Genomic DNA, 16068 nt, shown 5'->3' with positions numbered 1-16068 from the left:
AGAAAACCTCCCAGCAAACCGATCAAGCTTTCTTATCTTCCTCAACGGTCTCCATCTCTCGTGATGATACTGCCAAGTGCTCTCTGGTTCGGCTTCTCAAAGTTCGGAAACATGAAGAGTTCAGGCAGATCAAAACGGTGAGGCGCATACAGCTCCGTTAAAGACCGAAAGGAGAAGAGATAGCTTTCAGGTCCGCAGAATTGTAGATTCTCCTTGTGATGATGAGCCTTTTAAAGACGGGAGCAAGAAGATGACACCCTCCGGAAGCGAAAGAAGGAAAAAGCAGAAAGAGCTATGTAGAGACAAGAGTATCTCTGACAGATGTTTCCTAGGAATAAAGACGGGAAAGGGATAGGATTTCTTCGTGAATCTTGCTCTTCTCTTAAGAAAGAAACACACATACGTCATGGAATGTTGAGTGTGTGTAGGGTAGCTAGCAACTTCAAGTGACTGGCCTGGCTTACTGCCTTTTCTCTCGTCTGTCTCTCAAGAGAGAGACACCGCTACGCTTGCTGCATTCCTTTTTCATCAATGAAAGGGAGATCAGTTGTCTTCTGTTTTCTCCAACTTTCACAAGCATCCCAATAATTGAAAGAAGACACTCTTTAGATCTCCTGCAGGATCCACCATTTTGTTTTTGCTCCGTCTCCGGCTGAAAAAAGCACGTCGATCTCGAATATAAGCCGAGGTCCCCTACCGATCATCTTGGGGTAGGTAGCTTGGCTTTTTCGGAGTCCATTACTTACGTCCCTCTCTTCTCGGTATGAAGGAAGTATAAGAAAGGACAGAAGAATACGATGAGAGAAGAAGAGAACCGAAGAGATGAGTGGTAGAGGACAGATAGAGACGTTCTTCTATTCCGTACTTTGGGAGACTGGTCGAGAGAGAGTGCGATGCGCGGTGGACTACGTAGTAGTGATAGTCTTTACCAGCATTTAGAAGAGAGAGAGATCAGGACAGCCTTTCTCCCCCTGTCATTTCTGATGCCTCGTTTTCGCTAACGTAGATACCTTGGGGAACACGGACAAAGATAGACTTCCCCTGGACAATCTAGAGGAGACAGTACGAGAAGAGCGACAAAGAGCGCAGGAAGCGATAGAGCTGTTTCTCTCTCCATGACAAGAAAGAAACGCACAACGTCAAAGTGGACGAGAAAAAGGCCCTCTCCTAATATAAGCCGAGGGTGGATAGGTAGATGGCCTAAAGACGAAGATTTGAATCCTGCGGTGATGCAGTAGGATGGAGATGATGTGTTGGCATAAATGGGATAAAGACGCAGGAAGAAAAGAAGAAAGAAAGAGAAGTAAGGATGGTCTTTCTCTTTCCTGGAGGGGCTTCTGTCGTTGGAGGAGGTCTCTCCTTCTCACAAACAAATGGAGAGAGCAGAAAGAAAAGCATGAAGGTGCTTTCTTGCTTCCTTCCTTTTTCTCTCTTCAACCACTCCATTCAGTAATTGTCTTCTGCCTGCCGTTCTTTCATCGTCGTTGTTGTTTCAAATTCCTTCTTTTCTCTCTTCTCTTTTCTCCAGACAGAACGGCGCTCTTTTTTCTCATCTTTTCTTCTTCTTTCTGTCAAGTCAGTCAATAGATGTGCGCCCGTCTTCTTCCTCGTGATCTCTACGGCAACGAGAGACAGCGTGCCGCCTATCTATGTATCCCTCTATCTCCACTGTGTTGCAAAAGAGAAGGGGTGGAAGATTTTATCTGAAAGAAAGAAGAGAAAACGTGGTGACTTCTTTCCTCTTTTTTTCTTCCTTTTTGTAAGAAGAAAGAGCACGAAAAGGCGCTTTGGGGAATCGAGACAGTTCAACAGCTCTCTCCTTCTTTTTCTTCTACTCGCTCACTGACCCTTCTATCTCTTTCTTTGTGTTCTGTGCCTCATTTCCACTCATCTTGAAGAGAGAGAACAGAAAGAACCGGAGAAAGAATCGCGATTTTTTGCAAGCCGAGGAAGAAAGACCGTCTCCAGCTGGACGGTGCGAGGTAATCTCTCGCCTGTCGGGACCGCTTTTTCACCGGCGGCTAACTGGGCGAAGCTCACCCGTCTCTCTTTCTTTCTTTCTCTCTCTTGCCAGCCTTTCTTTTGCGCTTCTCCTCTCTCTTCTAATGTCCATTCAAGAGTGCGAAATGTCATTTTTCTGCTGAGAAGCTTGCAGCAAGAAAAGAAACAATAAACGAAGGAAGAAAGAGGGGAGAGGAGGAAAAGAAAGAAAAAAGAGAAGAGGATCGGTATCCTCTGCACACACCTCCAGTGCTTCTTCGTCTCTCTTCTTGTTCTTTTTGGTAAAGTTTTCCTCCTTTCTTTCCCTTCTCTTCTTGAAGAAGAGGAGTATCAAAAAGAAGAAGGCGAAAGAGTTCTTTTCTTCTTCTTTCCATCTCCCTGTTCTTTCCCCCTCCAGTGTATCTTTTAGAGACTGCTTTCTCTTGCTTTGTTTTCTCTCCTTTTGTCAAGTCCTTCTTCATTAGCCTGTTCGCCTTCATTTCTCTGGTACATCATTAGCTCTCGCTCTCCGCTCATCTAGAAAGATCTCTTTCTTTCTGTCCGTCGATTCTTTCCTCTTCCCATTCTCTTCTTTCTTTTTCTTCCGTGGCTTCTCACGTTTATGAAAAGTAAGAGAAGAGAAGAGATACAAGTTGTGCAGCTTCACAAACCCCCTCGAAGATCTTTCTTCTTCATCTCTAGGGAGAAGGGCGTCTTTCTCTTCTTTATATCCTCTCTTGTCTCTTCACTTTCTCCCGGAGATTGAGCCTTGTCAGAGCGGTGTTGCTAATTATCTCTTATTTTCTTCTCTTCCTACTTTTAGATCATTTGACGGTCTTTCTCTTGTCACAGCTTCTGCTTTTTCATTCCTTCTTTTTCTTTCATTCATTCTTTTTCGTCTTGTCATTTCATCTTTCTTTTATTCTCTCTTGGATTTTTTCTTTTTTGTCATACCAACAGCCATGTCAACTCGTTCTTTCTTACGTCTCCTTGGAGGTGTCTCCGTCCTCCCAGCTGTCTCTTTAGCAACCTCTTCTTCTTCATCTCCTTTTTCTTCTTCTTCTTCTCGTTCTTCTCCCCCGGCGAGGTGCGATGATAAGGTCCACCCTTCTAGTAATAGATCTTCTCCTTCCTCTTCTTCTTCTCTCCCCCTTTCGCCTTTGAACCCTCCGAAGGCTTTCTCATCCATCGCACCTTATACAAACTACGCATCTCTCAAGTTCACGAATCTCTGTTTGCGCTTAGGTCTTGTAGATCTTCCTGTCCCTTCATCTTCTTCGTCCATCTTAGGAGAGAAAGATAAGAAAGAAGTTGTCGTGGTGAAAGAAGATGAAGAGTCAGGAAAGACCAAGAAGAAACGCCAGAGAGTTGTGGTCGTGGGGAGTGGATGGGCTGCTGTCTCCTTCCTCGAGAGACTTGATCTAACACGCTATGAACCTATCGTTATCTCTCCTCGAGATTACTTTACTTTCACACCTTTACTTCCTTCTGTCTCTGTAGGTTCTCTCCCAGCAGGTTCGTGCACAACAAGCATAAGGGAGCTTCTTCTCCGTGGAGGGGTCCTAGCGGGGCAGTTCTATGAAGGGTGGGTAGAAGAAATCGACGTCAAGGCAAAGAAAGTTCGCTGCCGAGCCTCTTCTTCTTCCGCCTCTTCGTCTCCTTTTCATGGAAAGACAGGATGTTTGAGAGAGCTTGCTTCTTCTTCTTCCTCTTCTTCAGCTCGCGATCATCTTCACTATTGGGAAGAGCCGTATGACTATCTAGTGTTAGCTGCAGGTGCAGAAGTGAATACCTTCGGCATCCCAGGGGTGGAGGAGCATGCGATTTTCTTGAAGGAAGTGGAAGATGCCTGTCGTATTCGTACACGTCTCTTTGATCTGTTAGAAAAGGCGTCTCTCCCTAGTGTCTCCGAGGAAGAGAAGAAGAAGCTTCTTCACTTTGTCGTTGTAGGTGCTGGTCCTACAGGAGTGGAAGTAGCCGGAGAGATCGACGATTTCCTACAGATGGAAGGAAAGAGATACTTTCCCCATCTTACCAAGTACTTCAAGGTCACTCTGGTGGAAATGCTTCCGACCGTTCTTGCTGCTTATAACAAAGAAATCCAGAAATTCGCTTTGAAGAAACTGCAGAGCAATCCCAACATGGATGTGCAACTCCAAGCCAGGGTCGTGCGAGTAGATGAAGATTTCGTGACTATCCAATCCAAGAAGAAAGTCTTGAAAAGGACGCAACCTATGGTCATCTCTCCTTCGCCTTCTTCCTATCATCTTGATAAGCAGAATGAAGAAAAGAGAACAGGAAGAAAGAGAGGAGAAGAAGAAGATGAAGAAGAGACAGTGGTAATAGAAGCGATACCTTATGGATGTCTTATATGGGCCTCCGGGGTCAAATCGCCCAAGTTATGCCTAAAGTTTTGCAAAGAGAATGAAGGAATGTTGATTAAAGACCAAAAGACTTCTCCTGTCCTTCTCGTTAATCAGCAGCTCAAAGTACAGGGGTGTGAAGAGATCTATGCCCTAGGAGACTGCGCGAGAATCAAACCCCCTGCTCTTGTCGATTACGCCGACGTTCTCTTCGACGCCGCGCTGAAGTCTTCCCCGACGTCCAAGCGTCATACAGTTAGTAAGACCACCTTCTTCTCTTCTAAAAGAAAACAAAAAGAAAGACTCTTTCTTCTATCTCTCTTCTCGGTCTCCAGTTATCTCTCTTTCATCCTTTGCTCGCTACCTTCCTCGGGATTGATGGATAGATGGATAGATATAGAGATCAACGATAGATAGACAGATATGACCTACTGTGTTGTGCATATACATGTATATGTATAGATGTGTATGTCATACTGCGTATGTGTGTAGAGGCAGGTATTTATGTGGTGTACGTTTGGCATGTGTGGTGTACATACACCGCGTGGATAGTAATAGGTTAGAAAGGAGGCAAGGGGGGAGTTGACAAGTCGTAAGATGGGGTGAATTTAGCTTGGAGATAGAAACAAACCTTAACTCAACTTTAGGTCTCTCCTGTAGGCTAGCAGAGGCACATACAGACTGTGTGACGAGGGATGACGTGACGTAGATACACGTCCACTTGCATATCCACCATATATAAAATGCACGTGTGCTCGTGTATGTATATAGATACATATATATATATATATCCATATATATATATATATATGGATAGAGATGGGCGAGATAACAAGATGGTTTGTGTAGCCGTGATAGATAGGTAGGTAAATCAAAGATAGATAGGAGGTCTATATCTTGATGGATTTCTTTTCCTGTAGCTCCTATCTTTCTTGTTTATGTAGCTTTTGTTTGGATCAGCAGGAGAAACGAATCTGAGGTCGCAGGGTGTTGCTTTATTGAAGGTCTCACCCCTTCCTCTTCTTCTCCTCCTTCTATCGCTCAACTTCTTTCTCTTCCAAATGTTGCTACGCTCCCTCATCTGTCGGAGCTCTTTATGTATATATTTATATACATACATCTATATCCCCCTACATCTTATAGCTGCCCGACACATAGAGTAGAGACATAGATGTGTATAGGTGTCTATCAGGCTCTATGTGGATGCATGGAGATGGAAGAGAGATGAACACTCTTCAAGCAGCAGAAGAGGGAGAAGGTTTCTTACGACAGAATTCCTCTTCTTCCTCTTTGTAATTGTGTATTGTCTTGTCCTTCCATTCTCTTCACTTCATTCTCTTTATCTCTTGTCTCTCCTTCCTTTCCTTAATTGCGTCGTCTTTCCTTTTCTTTCTTTCTCTGGATGGACGTTCGTTCTCAGGCTCGGATTGGCTGGAGCAAGAAGCGAAGAGTTTAAGTACCTTCTTCCCTCAGCTCTCCCCTAGAAAGTTTGACTTTTCACAGAAACCTCGCATAGCAGAAATGACGAAAGAAGAATTTACGCGTCTCCTTAAGGTAAGAAAGAAAGAAGGAAAAAGGAAGAAGTTTGACCGATGGATCTCTACGTAACAAGAGAGAGAGAGATAGAGAGAAGAAAGAAAGGTAAAGAAGTGTTGCGCATATACAAAGGAAGAAGAGAAGGCCGAAGAGTTTGATGTGTCTCGTGACCCTCTCACGTTTTCTTTCTTAGTGGAGGATGGATTTCTTTCTTTGAATTCCCTCGGTCTAGACGCTTAACTTGGGTCTATATCAGCCAGTCCTCCCTCGATTACATAGGCTTTCCTTCCTTTCTCGGTAATTCTCTCCTGTGTGTCTTTAGAGTTGCTTGATACATTTTGATTCTTCTTTCTCTTTTCATTCTCTTCTTGACGGCGAAAACGGCGTGCACCGTCTTCTTCTCTCCTGTGCCTGCCTCTCTTTATGTGCTAGAGAAGGTATACATACATGTCCTTACATACATACATACATATTCCTACATACAGACATAGTCATTTATAGATAGATATGCATACATCTCCCTACATACATAGAGATGCTGTAGAAGGTTACCGCCATTCTGTCATAGTTTTCTATGTTCTATATCTATCTATGTCTCTAGTCTCCTCGACCTGTCCCTAGCTTATCTCTTTTTCTTTTCTTTGTCGTCTTTGCTGCCTTGTGATATTCGTAGGAGATTGACGCGGCCTATCGATCTCCTGCGCCAACAGCTCAGAATGCGAAGCAGGGAGGTCACTATTTAGCTCTTGTCTTCAATTCTTTCGCATCTCCCGAAGAGAAGATTCTCAAAGCCCCTTCTTTTGTCGAGAAGTATAAAGGAAGTCTTGTCTATATCGGCCAAGGAGAGTCCGCAGCAGATCTCCCCCCCTTTGGCTCTCTCTTAGGCGGATGGCATACCCTTCTCTTATGGCGTCTGGTGTATGTACAGTCGCACTTAACGTGGTTTAATCGATTACTGTGTATAGGCGGCTGGATGAAAGAAAGTCTGAGAGGGAGAGACGTCAGCCGAAGTCATCCTGATGGAGATGTGGCCTACGAGAGAAAGCAAAAGTAAAGAATAGAGAACTAAGGGGGAGGGGAAAAGAGAGAAGAGAGAAGGATGAAAAAGAGAAAGAAAGTGACGGACGAGTAAGAAGGGACGTCATAAGGAGAGTAGAAAAGGGAGAGAGAAAGAAATGGAAAGGAGATTCACTTCAATGGAATAGATTTGATCGTATGTGGAGATGTGGTCTAGAGAGTGAGAGAGAGAGACATACATACATAGATAGATAGATTGATATATAGAGGAGGTATAGGTGACTGTATGGTGTTTGTCTGCCCATACATATCTGTCCCTTCTCCCTCGTAGAAGGATTCTAGTGTTCCCTTGCTCTCTCAGAAGAAGAAGTTTTCTCGACACATCAGGTCTGTAAGAAGAGAGAGAGATGAAGACTGTCGAGGCCTTCTTCTTCTTCTCCCCGGGGGTGTTTCGCTGCTTCGTAGGTTCACATGTATGTCTATGCATATCGATATGTATAGTGTCGAGGTGTATGTATCGATTCTTCTTTATCATCGATATGTTTACGTATGGAGCTTCTCTCCATATATACATGCGATCTCTCGATCCAGTATCGTTTCTTTTGCAGTGCATGAGGTTGTCCATATGTCTTGTCGGCATTGCTGCGTGGATGACATTTTTCTCCTAAAGCAGAGGTGTCTGTCTATCTATGTGTCTATGTATGTATTTCCTTACCTCTCTATTATCTCTCCATGTTTCTATGTCCCTATGTATTTTATCTACGTCGAGAGAGCTCCCATGGGACAAAGCCGCAAACCAGGAGACTCCTCATGACATAGGAGTCAAGTAGGCAGAACGAACCGTACAAGGATGAAGAGATTCTTTCTTCTCTTCTACAAAAAAGATGAAAAGTTCTACAGAGGGGACTTAGTAGAGATGAAGAGAGAAAGAATCTTCTCTCTTTCTTCTTGTCTCACTCCCTGATAGAGACGACTTCTCGATCCAGGAGAGTTGTTCTTTCATTCTTCTCTTCTTCGTCAATCCACACAGAGAAGAAGCTTCTCTTCTTTTCTCTCTTTTCTTTCTTCGTCTTGTCCTGCATGCAAGAAGGACTTCTCTTTCGCCAGTTACGAAGAAAGAGGTCATCCTTCGTATTTTTGAGAACGACAGATAGAAGAAAAGAAGGAAAGAAAATACAGACGAGAAGAAGGGGCGTAATGATCATCCATCTATCTGTCTCTTCATGTGTCTGTCTATAGATCTCTTTCTTCTTTCTTTCTCTCTTTCTTTTCGAGCTCTTCCCCTCTCTCAGTTGTTCTGAGGTGATTTGCTAAGGCGACTTTCGGTGGTGCTGCTAGTCGTAGAGTTCTTCTCCGACTGCATTTCTTGTTTCTCTTCTTCTTCAATCTATCGCACATGGCTTCTTTGTCTCTGAAGACACAGTTGCAAAGAGAAGAAGAAGAAGAAGAAGAAAGATCTTGCCGTCGTCCTCTTTCCTATTCTTCTTTGTGTATCCATCTGTCTATCTCTGATCCTTTTTCTTTCTCTCTCTCATTTAGGAGTTATTCTTGTTGCTGTTCCTTCACACTTGTCTGAAAGAAGAGGAAGAAGACTCTCATTGCTATTCTTGCTGCTATTATTCTTATCACGACTAGTGCTAGTGCTACTCAGCCATTGTGGGAGCTCAAGAAGATCATCTTCAGTTCCACCCTTACCAGCTATCTATCTACAGAAAACTACACGTATGTATACATGTATTCATAGATATATACATATATATATCTATATACATATATATAGATATATATATATAGATAGATATATATATAGATATATATATAGATGTATTTAGTTTTACATGGGGTGCGCGTGTGTCTATGTGTGGATATGTATGTAGGACTATGATGGATCTATTCCCCTTGTTGGGTCGGAGTGTCTTTTGTGTATCTTATCTTATGTCGTTCTTGTCTCTTCATTCACCTTCTCTTCTTTTGACGACAGGGATTGCCGTTCTCTTCTTGAATGAACTTCTCCCATTAAGAATCTCCCCCCAAGTAAGGAGGAGATAGTCAAGAAAGAAAGAGAGAAAGAAGAGAAGACAGTTTCTTTCTTTCTCTCTCTTTCTCTCCCTTCTTCTCTCAGCCAGGGATCATAAAAATAAGAGATGGAGATGTCATCTATGATGATAGTTACAGTCTCTCTCTGATCCTTTTTCTTTCTAGCTTATCGGCTTCACGATGGGTTCTTTCTCCTGTCTCTCTTTCCTCTCTCTTTTTCTTTCTTCTCAACGTACCCATTGTATCCCTCACTACGTACTTATGAAGAAGAAAAGCAGAGTCGTGTACCGATAAATCAACTTGCAACAGAAGAAAGACGGCAAGGCGACGACTGGTCTGTTCAGAGTGTCTCTAGTACTCCCGTAGGATCTCTCATCTTCCCCTCTCTTCGGCTTCTTATCCATCTGTCTCTCTTACTCTTCTTCTTTTCTTTTGTATGAAGGAATTGATCGCCCTTACTCTTTCTTCTTCATATACCTCAGCTTCTCCTACCTCCATCTCACTTTGCTCGCTGTGTGTTGATTCCGCTGCCCATTCCTAAACATACTAGTACTAGTAGAACTACTAGAAGTCGAAGTAGTACTACTACTTCTACTACTAGTAGTAGTTCTGCTACTCCTCTCTCCTATTTCCCGTCATTGTAGCAACTCATAATAGACTAGACTTATGTAGCAGGTCTAGTCCTAGTAGGAAGGAGCAGTAAGCAATAGTGCTAGTAGTAGTCATAGTCATAGTAGGAGTGTGGGTAGTCTTTGTACCTATTGCTCGTAGTGGTAATAGTCTTCCTGAGAGTCTTAGCGTAGTCTTACTAGTGCTAGGAGTTTTACTAGTCTGAGGGTGCCCTCGGCGTAGTGCTTGTCGTCGTCGTGAGAGTCTAGATAGTGCTGGTCGTTCATCATACACTGGGGCGGTTTATATGTGACACATAGATGCATACATATATATTGCATATATATATATATATATATGTATATAGTTTTGACAGTGTTGCGCTTAGTTTGGTCTTTGCATCATTCTTTACACAGGGGAGAGAAGAAATGTTTTGAGAAAGAAAAAGGAAGAAAGAAGAAAAGTCTTCGTTTCCTACGTAACACTAGACACATCGATTTCCCTCCCTCTCTGGTAAGACATAATGCCGTCACCCCGCATCCATCTGTCTCTTTATCTTGGTACTATCTTGATAAATCCAACTTCAACTACTCATAGTAGTAGTAGGGACAATAGTGGAGAAAGAAGAAGGTCTTCTTACCTATTACTCTTGGAGAGTCAGCGGATCTTTTGGGTTCGCTTGGCCTCGTCATGGGGAGAAAAGAAGAGAAGAAAGAGAAAGTTAGTTGCTTCTTTGCTTTCGCTTCTCTTAGGCGCTTCTCATTTCTTAACACATAGAAACGTATGGAGAGTTGAGAGATAAGATACATGAAAAGGAAAGAAAGAAAGAGCCATAATAATGATGGCATCCAAGTCGCTCTTCTCTCATCGAGTCTACACCGCCCCCCCCTTTTTCATCTGTATGCTTGTCTCTGTCTATCCATCGACCTACCTCTATCTCTTGCCAGGCAGAAGAAGAAATCTCCAAGCTCATAACATGCATATACAAATGTGATCTATATGTGCATATCTCTATATCTAGATACCATACATGACGTCCTCGTCGTCCATCTTCTACTATACGCCCCCCAGTTGAAAAGAAGAGAAAGAAAGAAAGAAGAAAAGTCTCCCTGTGCTAATATCAAAAAGAAGAAGAAGTGTTGTCGAGTGTCCCAGAGAATAAGAAAAGTCTCTTTTTTACCTCCTTAATAGAATTGAAGTCATATGCAGGATTAAGATAGACCGAGAGATCGATATCTATCCTCTCAAGATGCAGATGAAGTATGTGCGTCCATCTCTCCATTATAGTGTATAGAATGGATCTATTTCTGTCTTATACTGAGAGATTTTGACTCAATCTCTCTCTCCTTTTCTTCTTCCTCTTTCTCCCCCTCTCAAGAAAGGTATAAACTTGCTGAAGTGTCTCTTCTCTCTTCGTTTCTTTCACTCTCTTTACTTCTCTCGTGTCTGTCTCTTCAAAGAAAGAAACTTCTCCTCATCGCCGTAGAGAAGAAAGTCTTTCATATAGACAGTAAGAGTTAGAAGGTCTCTAGCTAAAAAGACGCACAATAAGAAGAAAACTTCTTCCTCTTCTTCTCTTTTTCTTCTTCTCTTTCCCTCATCCTCTTCACCTTCGTCATTCATCTCCTTCTACCTCATAGTAAACACTAGCCACCTATGTATATACTCATATATATATATATATATATATATGTGCTGTACCTCTACGTATACGTATAAATGAATATGCTGTCTGTAGACCTGTATATCTGTACGACCTATCTATCTATCTTTATGTATATGCATATGTATATCCATCTGTATACGTATGTATATATGTATAGGTATGTGTAGACCTATTGGGGAAGATAGAGTATAGCTAGTGTCTTGTTTCCTACTCTGAGAGAGGAACAAGAATGAAAGAATTCCAAAAGAAGAAGAAGATCAATGAGAGATAAAAAGAGACGAAAGACCCTAGACAGATCGATAGATAGATAGATGGATATCAAGATACAGATGAGCGTAGAGAACAACGAGAGACAGGGCCTAGGGATGTCGAAAGCTTCTTTTTCTTCTCAATTGACTTTTCTTTCTTCTTCATCTTCAGTAAGACAGACGCAGAGATCGATTCTTCTTCTTCTTCTGTCATTCTCATTCTCTCTCTCTCTCAAACAGAAGAAAAGAAAGAGGTCATAAGAAAGATTTCTTGGTCCTTCTTCCGTCCCTTCTAAAAAGACCGTTCGTCACTCTTAGGCTCTCTTCCCAAAGAACGTGTCTTTGCTTTCCTCTTCATTCTCTTCACCATCTTCTTCTTTCTCTCTCTCTCTTCTTTTTCCCTCTAGCCGGCATCTATACAAAGAAAAACGAATTCAAGAAGAGAGAAGAAAAGGAAGAAGAAGAAGAGGTCTCTCTCTCTTTCTTTCTCTCTTTCTTCTTCGTGTCTACTACCTCCCTCGTCACAGAAGTACCAGACCAACGTCACTGTGAGCCATCTGAAAGCAAAGAAAAAGAAAAAGAAAGGAAGAAGAGGATGAAGATACAAAAGAATGATGAGGCTGGGTATCTATTAATCGCTTATCAGACACGCATAAAAAGGCACCAAAAGACTTCTCCCCTAAAACACCCTTCCCGGCGCATTGTCGCATATATATATATATATATAGCAATCGACATATATATATATATATAGCTATAGACATGTTATCAGGTTTCATAGATGAACATAAGTATTTTCCATATGTATATACACTGCGCGTCTAGTAGAGTTTGAATACCATGGGTATCTTCTTATGTGTATTACTAAGAGATACATGTGTAGGCTATAAGAGAGAGAGCGTGTTTGAAGGGGGAGAATGAAGAGTAGAAACAAATGAAGTAGAGAAAGCTGAGAGAAGGGCAATGGAATGATGATAGAAAGTAGGCCTTCTATGACGTGAGTACCCTGCATCTTCATTCATCTCTCTAGAGAAGCCGTAAGGTGACGGAACGCTTACATGTCCTATATAATAAGAATGCTTAGTACAGATATACACATATACACATGAAAAGATCTAGAAAGGGAAAGGATACTCAGAGATATACATTGCATGCATGATAAATCACTAGAGAAAAAGCAAGAAGGTATACATGAGTACATACGTAGTCTATGTGGATATCCAGATCTATGCCCACACATACATATATACATATATATATATATTGGAGTAGCAATAAGGAGAGAAGCTCCAGATGTTTGACTGAATATGTAGAGAAGCCCCTTCCGTCCCTCCACCCCACATGACTCATCGGAGAAGTGTCCCTTCTTTATCCTAACCAAGAAGAATGAAGTATCTATCTATCCATCCATCTATCTATCTATCTGATTCGTCTACTTCTTTCCTTTAGCAACAAGAAGGAAGAAGAAAAGAAAGAGCTCCATTTTGGGACATGAACGAAAGAGAAGAAAGACAGAGAGATGAGATAGGAAGCAATGAAAGAAGAAGAGATGCGAATCTCCTGAAGACTGTCTATGAGAAATCTTAAAAATGTGAGAAGCCTTCTGTTTAACCGCCTCCTCTATCTATCTATCTGTCTATATCTATTTATATCTATCTGTCTGTCTATATCTATTTATATCTATCTATCTATATCTATTTGTATCTATCTAACTATCAATCTGTCCATATCTATTTATATCTATCTATCGATCTGTCTGTCTATATCTATTTATATCTATCTATCTATATCTATTTGTATCTATCTATCTATATCTATTTCTATTTATATCTATCTATCTATCTGACTGTCTATATCTATTTATATCTATCTGTCGATCTGTCTGTCTATATCTATTTATATCTATCTATCTACCTATCTATCTGTCTGTCTATATCTATTGATATCTATCTATCTATATCTATTTATATCTATCTATCTATATCTATCTACCTATGTATCTATCAATCTGTCTATATCTATTTATATCTATCTGTCTGTCTATATCTATTTATATCTATCTATCTATATCTATTTATATCTATCTATCTATCTATATCTTTTTATATCTATCTATCTGTCAATATCTATTTATATCTATCTATCTATCTGTCTGTCTATATCTATTTATATCTATCTATCTATCTATATCTATTTAGATCTATCTATCTATCTACCAATCTGTCTATATCTGTTTATATCTATCTATCTATCAATATCTATTTATATCTATCTATCTATCTGTCTGTCTATATCTATATCTATCTATCTATCAATCTGTCTATATCTATTTATATCTATCTATCAATCTGTCTGTCTATATCTATTTATATCTATCTATCTATCTATCGATATCTACGTATATCTATCTATCTATCAATCTGTCTATATCTATTTATATCTATCTATCTATCGATGTCTGTTTATATCTATCTATCTATCAGTCTGTCTATATCTATTTATATCTATCTATCTATCTGTCAATCTGTCTATATCTATTTATATCTATCTATCTATCTGTCTGTCTATATCTAATCAAGATAAGAGAAAAGAGAAAGAAGAGAAAGGAAATGTGATGGATCGAGAGAGAAAGATAGAGAAGAAGAGACACCACAAGTCAGGGGCAGAGATGTGGAGATTCTTGCGGAGTCGTTTGTTACCTCGGGACATCTCCAATTGTAAATGTAGTAACGAAGAAATCCGTCACCGAGGCCAAATTTCAGTTCCTGGTGTATAGACAGTGAAAAGAAAGCAGCAGACGACAGAGAAAATAAAGATACCATCTTTCATTTGACCTTCTCGACACAGAAAGAAAGAGAGAGAGAGTGGTACAAATACAGCTATATACACATCCGTACAGTATGTTGCGCACGTATGTGTACCTAGATACACATGCGTATTTACATCTCTCCTATAGTAAGATCCGAATCTTTCCTAGATGAAAGGATATAGATAGATAGATTAAAGATAGATAGATAGATTAAAGATAGATAGATAGATAGATTAAAGATAGATAGATTAAAGATAGATTAAAGATAGATTAGATATAGAAGTACATATCTAGATAGGTATATACATATATATGAGAGGAAGTGTTAACCTGTATATAGACTCAGATGACTGCAGTTGTTCTGCCTGTCTTTTCTTGATGTCGTGTGGGTGGAGAGATAGGGAAAGTTGAAAAGTTGAAAGGAAAAGAAGGCCTTGCACCTCCTGTCTTCTTCTCTTCATCTTTTTTTTTACCGCCTTAAATGTAGTTACACTGGAGAGAGAAAAAGTATTCTCTTTTCTTGCGAGGTGATAGTAGACAAGAGATCGGATCAGAAACGTACCTCTACGAAGGATCGATTCTCCTTGACGTCAAGAGCATTGAAGACATCGAAATCTCTGGAGAAAACAGTACAGACAAAACAGCCTCTACAAGAGGATGACACAGAAGGAAGTAGAGTTGTGGGGTGTACATGCACCCCGTGCATGCATGCATGCATGCATGCATGCACACTATAGAAAAGCATTTATCAGCCTTTTTGACCTTCCTGTCTTGTGGAGGAAGACAAGCACAACTTTATTTCTTTTTCCAGATAAGAACCAAACAACAAAGAGCATGAAGGCTTACGATAGGTCTTTCTTTTCTTCGTCTTTACGACTTGTGTATCTTAACAAAAAGACAGGTATCTGTCTCTTCTTCTGATAGTCCGGCTGATGCCGACATTTGATAAAGAGACTACACGGCATTGAGTGCATACTAGAGATTTCTAGAGAAAGAGAGAGAAAAAAAGAAAGAATAGAGAAGGAACATCTCCCTATCTTCTCATGTGTCTTGAGAATACATCCACTTCCACGTAAGCAGGGCGTGGACCCTTATGCCGTGTGTACATACACCGGATATGCCTGTCTGTCGATACACCTGAAAAGCTTCTTCGCTACATACTCGTTCACGCTTAAGCGAGATCTCCTTTTCAAGCCTCTCTCACAGCCACTCTAACTCCTTGACTCGACATGTAGATAACCATAATGATATATGTGCATGCATGCATGCAGTAGGCAGAATCGCAACACGGGATGCTTAGCTATTCTGATTTATCCCCTCGTGAGAGAAGAGGTCCTAGACAGTCTCTTGCAATGGAGAGCAAACATAGAGATTAGAAGAGAGAGGAAAAGAGAGAGAGTTGTGTATAGATCAACGAGAACAGTGAAAAAGTGGATGACTGAGGAGAACAAGAAGAAAGAAAAGAAAGAGGAAAAGAAAGAGTTGTATGTATGACGAGAAAGCACATACAATTTCTTAGCGAGACAGAGAGCATCATCCATGAGTTCTTTGAGAGGCACCGACGTCGCGACGTTGTAGAAAGAGTAAGCTGCCTATACACCACAAAGAGAAAAAGAAGAAGATACAAAGAAACGCTCTACACATATGCCTATGAGATAACTGCCTGCATGCATGGCGAAAGAAAGGAAGGATTACCAGTCAGTCACCTATCTATCTATTTGATCCTTTATATCTTTTTTGCTCTGTCATACCTTTCCACCTGTCTCCCTACCTATGTGTCTTTTATCTATCTTTTGAGAGACA

At 40.9% G+C, this 16068-nt stretch overlaps 6 protein-coding genes across 6 annotated transcripts; 4 read left to right on the top strand and 2 right to left on the bottom strand.

Annotated features, from left to right (window-relative positions):
* The first annotated feature begins 1234 nt into the window (after positions 1-1234).
* Positions 1235-8632, top strand: CSUI_006257 (non-proton pumping type-ii nadh dehydrogenase i). Its single transcript, XM_068066421.1, has 3 exons — positions 1235-4602; positions 5764-5897; positions 6553-8632. Exons 1-3 carry the CDS (start codon positions 2943-2945, stop codon positions 6931-6933), a joined length of 2175 nt encoding a protein of 724 aa, XP_067921606.1. The 5' UTR covers positions 1235-2942; the 3' UTR covers positions 6934-8632.
* On the bottom strand, positions 3914-5695 carry CSUI_006258 (uncharacterized protein; the record flags this gene model as incomplete). Its single annotated transcript, XM_068066422.1, has 4 exons — positions 5611-5695; positions 4542-4623; positions 4016-4247; positions 3914-3939 (listed from the first exon to the last, which is right to left on the bottom strand). Exons 1-4 carry the CDS (start codon positions 5661-5663, stop codon positions 3914-3916), a joined length of 393 nt encoding a protein of 130 aa, XP_067921607.1. The 5' UTR covers positions 5664-5695.
* An 81-nt stretch (positions 8633-8713) lies between the features above and the next one.
* CSUI_006256 (uncharacterized protein) lies at positions 8714-9620 on the top strand. Its single transcript, XM_068066420.1, has one exon. The coding sequence runs from the start codon at positions 8754-8756 to the stop codon at positions 8943-8945; it is 192 nt and encodes a 63-aa protein (XP_067921605.1). The 5' UTR covers positions 8714-8753; the 3' UTR covers positions 8946-9620.
* CSUI_006255 (uncharacterized protein) lies at positions 8832-12055 on the top strand (the record flags this gene model as incomplete). Its single annotated transcript, XM_068066419.1, has 4 exons — positions 8832-8930; positions 9416-9567; positions 9959-10055; positions 11864-12055. 4 exons carry the CDS (start codon positions 8832-8834, stop codon positions 12053-12055), a joined length of 540 nt encoding a protein of 179 aa, XP_067921604.1.
* CSUI_006253 (uncharacterized protein) lies at positions 10034-15857 on the bottom strand. The gene is made up of 5 exons (XM_068066417.1): positions 15775-15857; positions 14828-14882; positions 14156-14221; positions 12289-13174; positions 10034-12013 (listed from the first exon to the last, which is right to left on the bottom strand). The coding sequence occupies exon 5, from the start codon at positions 10522-10524 to the stop codon at positions 10309-10311; it is 216 nt and encodes a 71-aa protein (XP_067921602.1). The 5' UTR covers positions 10525-12013; positions 12289-13174; positions 14156-14221; positions 14828-14882; positions 15775-15857; the 3' UTR covers positions 10034-10308.
* On the top strand, positions 13949-15625 carry CSUI_006254 (uncharacterized protein). The gene has a single exon (XM_068066418.1). The coding sequence runs from the start codon at positions 14923-14925 to the stop codon at positions 15184-15186; it is 264 nt and encodes an 87-aa protein (XP_067921603.1). The 5' UTR covers positions 13949-14922; the 3' UTR covers positions 15187-15625.
* Positions 15858-16068: the final 211 nt, after the last annotated feature.

The sequence above is a fragment of the Cystoisospora suis genome (genome assembly GCF_002600585.1).
Source record: "Cystoisospora suis strain Wien I chromosome Unknown contig_3134, whole genome shotgun sequence".
In the NCBI taxonomy this organism is placed as follows: domain Eukaryota; phylum Apicomplexa; class Conoidasida; order Eucoccidiorida; family Sarcocystidae; genus Cystoisospora; species Cystoisospora suis.
This window is presented reverse-complemented; position numbering and strand designations above follow the sequence as displayed.